This window comes from Pinus tabuliformis, chromosome 6, assembly GCF_031772625.1.
Source record: "Pinus tabuliformis cultivar Carrire ecotype Pingquan chromosome 6, CPIR1, whole genome shotgun sequence".
NCBI classification, from domain to species: domain Eukaryota; kingdom Viridiplantae; phylum Streptophyta; class Pinopsida; order Pinales; family Pinaceae; genus Pinus; species Pinus tabuliformis.
Genome location: NC_142292.1, coordinates 671,616,099 through 671,620,609, shown reverse-complemented (window position 1 = coordinate 671,620,609; position 4,511 = coordinate 671,616,099). Strand labels below are relative to the sequence as shown.

The following is a 4,511-nucleotide window of genomic DNA, read 5'->3' as shown; positions in this document are numbered from 1 at the left end:
ATATTTGACATGCCAGATGCCTTTGAAAAACATTTCATCATGAACAATGCACTACACTGATATGCAATGCACCGATTAATGGTAGATTGACTAATGACCTCGGTGACTCCATGTCATACACTCAATTATACCACATTGAACATGCTCGATTGACTGACATCAGTGCCCCCAAGTCGTCCACTTATTTCTACCATACTACAAAATTCACTTAGTGGGCGCACTATCTATGCTTTTTATTAACTTTATAATGAAATGAAGCGGCGCGTAAAGAATGCTGGGAAAGTAGACGACCGGGAGGATCTTAACAATATCTTTTAAGATGAAATATGAGTCGATGCTGATTCATCTTGAAAGTGAAACCAGGCTGCAGATTCTTACAAGATGGTAAGCTTTGAGATGAAAATAGAAATATGAATCGATGCTAACCAGTATGGTTTTCATACCATCCTGATTGTTGTTTATGAGCTGTTACATTTCTCCAATTTCCTTTCCTCTTGCATTATGAGGATGCATCTACTCTCCTTTTATTTCATTCTCTTTTTCTTCCCTTTTGTGTTTTCCACTCTTCAATTATCCAAACCTCTCCATCGTCATCTCAGCAATGCTTCTGATCAGGAGGCCCTGCTCGGATTCATGTCTGCAATAACTACTTACTCTCATCCATCCCTGTCATTACCCACTACTTGGAAACCAAATGTTTCATTCTGCCAGTGGACGGGTATCATTTGCAGCAGGCGCAGGCAGAGAGTCGTTTCCCTGGATGTTTCAGGCATGGGATTACAAGGTACAATCTCTCCTCTTCTTGGCAATCTCTCCTTTCTCACAGTACTCGACCTCAGCAATAACAGTTTTTACAGTCACATTCCCCATCAATTGGGAAGTCTGTTTCGGTTAAAGATGCTTATCCTGGATCATAATCAACTCCAGGGTTCTATTCCGCCCACTCTTGCTGGGTGCCGGAGTTTACGAACACTCTATGTTGATACGAACAATCTCAGAGGAAACATCCCCTCAGAGCTGTGTGTTCTCCCCAAGCTACAACACATTAACTTACAATTTAACAATTTGACTGGTACAATCCCGGCCTGCCTCGGGAACATATCGTCTTTGGAAGAGATACGTTTGTGTAACAATAATTTTCACGGGAGCATTCCTTCCGAATTGGGTATGCTAAGACAAGTGACACATATATTTCTCTGTGATAACTATCTTAAAGGACAAATTCCCTCTTCCTTGTCTAATTGCACCAATCTTCTACTTTTGAATATGAATGACAACCAGTTTACTGGTCACCTTCCCGCGGACTTGTGTGGCAAGAGCACCCGGTTGACGGGACTCTATCTGGGTAATAATCAGTTGAGTGGTGGCATTCCCGCTTCCCTCTTCAATTGTACAAAGCTTGAAAGGATAGAATTAGGGGGTAACCAGCTCAGCGGAGTAGTGCCCATGGAATTGGGTAAGTTGACTCAGCTGGATGGGCTTCATTTAGGCGGTAATCAACTGGTTAGCAGCAGCATCACGGGCTTTTCCATTCTTACTGCGCTTACTAACTGTTCCGTCCTACGAGAAATAGGGTTAGCGATTAATCATTTCACTGGACATCTGCCCTCTTCTATCGGCCAGCTCTCTGCAAATGTGAAGTTCATAGACTTGGGCGAGAATGAATTATCTGGAGAAATACCTCCACAGATTGGAAACCTAACTAGTTTAATATTTCTTGATTTAGACAGCAATTTTTTTACAGGGGCGATTCCTTCTTCTCTTAATAAGCATCAAAAGTTGGAGAGGTTATATCTGGAATGCAACAATTTACAAGGAAATATCCCCATGGAAGTCGGGCAACTCAAAGGCTTAGGGCTTCTATCTTTATGGGGAAATAATCTCTCTGGAATAATCCCAGATTCTATTGCAGACCTCCAGCAGCTAATATATATAGATCTTCATGAGAATCAGTTATCAGGTAATATCCCTGCAAATCTAGGCAAATGCATGAAACTACTACTTCTTGACCTATCATACAACAAGCTCAGTGGACTCATACCTCCAGAGGTTGCAGGACTTGCAAATTTGGCTTTCTATTTCAACCTTTCAAACAATTTATTACGTGGATTCCTGCCTTCTGAACTAAGCAAGATGACAATGGTTCAAGCTATAGACATTTCTTCAAATCAGTTAACTGGTCACATTCCAAGTGCACTTGGAAGCTGCAAAGAACTAGAATATCTAAATCTTTCCTACAATGCATTTGAAGGTCCAATTCCAGTTTCAGTCGGTGAATTTCGAAGTCTTCAAGACATGGATTTATCCTCCAACAATTTGTCAGGTGGAATACCCATGTCATTAGAAAATCTCACAATGCTCTGCCACTTGAATTTTTCTTTCAACAAGTTGTCAGGAGAAGTCCCTAAAGGTGGAGTTTTCAAAAAGCTTGGTGCCATGGCTTTTATCGGAAATCTTGGTCTTTGTGGACCTTGGGTAAGTTTGTCACCATGCTTCGCTCACAAACATAAAAGTGTTTTTCACTTGAAAAGAGTTGTTATACCTGTTGTTGCAGTTGCAACCATTGTTGGATTATGTCTCTTTATGGGAATCTTGTGGAGACAAAATTGCAAGAAGCACGTCCTTAAAGAGGCTGAGGCATCCTTAAATGTGTGGCATCGACGAATTTCCTATGTAGAACTCGTCACTGCAACAGATAACTTTAGTGGTGCCAACTTGTTAGGAGTTGGTAGTTTTGGGAAAGTGTACAAAGGTGTTTTGAACGATGGCACGGCCATTGCTATTAAACTTCTTAATATGGAGAATGAAGGGGGTCACAAGAGCTTTGATAGGGAGTGCAAAGTTTTGGGCAGAGTAAGGCATCGAAATTTGATTAGAGTCATAACCTCTTATTCAGACCTCTGTGTCAAAGCTTTGATATTTCCATTGATGGTAAATGGAAGCTTGGAGAAGTGGTTATATCCTGATGGAGGAGAACAAAGTGGTTTGAGTTTGATTCAGAGGTTGAATATATCAGTAGACATTGCACAAGGCATGGCATATCTCCATCACCATTGTTTTGTGCAAGTGATCCATTGTGATTTGAAACCCAATAATGTGCTTCTAGGTGAAGATATGACTGCATATTTAATAGACTTTGGCATTGCTACCATATACTTTGCAAATTATGAGGATTCGGCTTTCACTTCCACACATGCACTCAAAGGATCAACAGGGTACATTCCTCCAGGTATTATTTAAATTAGATAGTGTATTAAGCAATGTTATGAGTTTCTTATTTTTACTAAACATTGTGAACTAGAAATGCTAAGGTGAGGATATATGAATGCAGAATATGGAATTGGTGGACAAGTTACAACAAAAGGTGATGTATATAGCTATGGAATAGTCTTATTGGAAATGCTCACTGGAAAGAAGCCCGTCGATGACATGTTTGTAGAAGGAATGAACTTGCGAAAATGGGTGGCCAGTGGTTTTCCAAACCATGTAAAGGAAGTGGTGGACATGGGTTTGTTGAGGAGAACTACTATATGCACTGAAGAAGATAAGGATCTCAATTGCCTTACTCAACTAATAAATTTGGGCTTGCTTTGCACGAATGATTCTCCTCAAAGACGACCTACTATGATGGATATTCTACGCACATTGCAAAACATTAGAGACAGTGTTTTGAGCCCTGCTACCATTCCAAATTTCCAATCAGATATAACACATCTTTTGGACAGTACAAATGCTACTCTTGACAACATTGGTGAAGGCCAGAGTTCTTCAACATTCTAGCGGTATTGGTGGTAGTATAACTGAATAATGTAGTAATTTGAGTTCACTGTCACTAAATTCCTCTAGTTTTAGTCTTATTCCCCTTTCCTTCTTTGTGCTTTGTGTGGAAATCTCTGTTGTTGCCTGCATGCAAGTATGATCAATAAGGTAGATCCACCATGAATGGTGCTTTGGTAATATTTTTATGATTATAACATTTCCTCTCTCATCTTAAGAAAACTTTATGATCAATATCCTTTCTGCATCTAGTAATTAAATGCATTGCACTCTTGTTTTATTAAATATTCCAGGAGTTTTGTAGCTGTTTTAAAGGATTAAAAGAATAGAAATAATTTTTAGATTCAGGAACTATTGAAGGGAATATCTTGGTGAACATAATTCTAGTTTTTTCAGAAATTATTCAAAGGAAGATTTAGATGGATATAACTATAGCTGTTTATCTTTTTATAAAACTATTTAGAGATAAGGGTGTGAAAATCTATGTTCAACATTTAAAAGGTGTCCTAACAAGCATAAAATTGATGCTAGCGTTGCATATTAAATAAATGTTGATTGACGCACTTCTATGGCAATTGAGATGAGCTTTAGGTTATCACAGTCTACAAATTGCATCATACTTTGTACCCCATCCTTGGAACACTACTGCCATAACTAAAGACATGGAAGACATATAGATTTCTGTCTTTCAGTAATCAAGTAAAGTCTATTTTCTTTTAAGACCACCATATTAG

General features: G+C 39.0%; 1 protein-coding gene across 2 annotated transcripts; it reads left to right on the top strand.

The window, feature by feature from the left end:
* Window positions 1-228: 228 nt before the first annotated feature.
* On the top strand, window positions 229-4,062 carry LOC149260417 (uncharacterized). 2 transcript variants are annotated; one of them, XM_089420702.1, is made up of 3 exons: window positions 548-784; window positions 928-3,229; window positions 3,332-4,062. In XM_089420702.1, the coding sequence occupies exons 1-3, from the start codon at window positions 695-697 to the stop codon at window positions 3,778-3,780; spliced, it is 2,841 nt and encodes a 946-aa protein (XP_089276828.1). In that variant the 5' UTR covers window positions 548-694; the 3' UTR covers window positions 3,781-4,062. The 2 variants fall into 2 exon arrangements, with proteins under 2 accessions (XP_089276824.1, XP_089276828.1); XM_089420698.1 differs by having other exon boundaries at window positions 229-3,229.
* The last annotated feature ends 449 nt before the right edge of the window (window positions 4,063-4,511 follow it).

Bases quoted from the DNA above. Each gene is read 5' to 3' on its own strand.
- LOC149260417 (XM_089420698.1), top strand. From the start codon at position 502: ATGAGGATGCATCTACTCTCCTTTTATTTCATTCTCTTTTTCTTCCCT. The intron at 3,230-3,331 runs GTATTATTTAAA...ATATGAATGCAG, and splicing joins AACAGGGTACATTCCTCCAG to AATATGGAATTGGTGGACAA.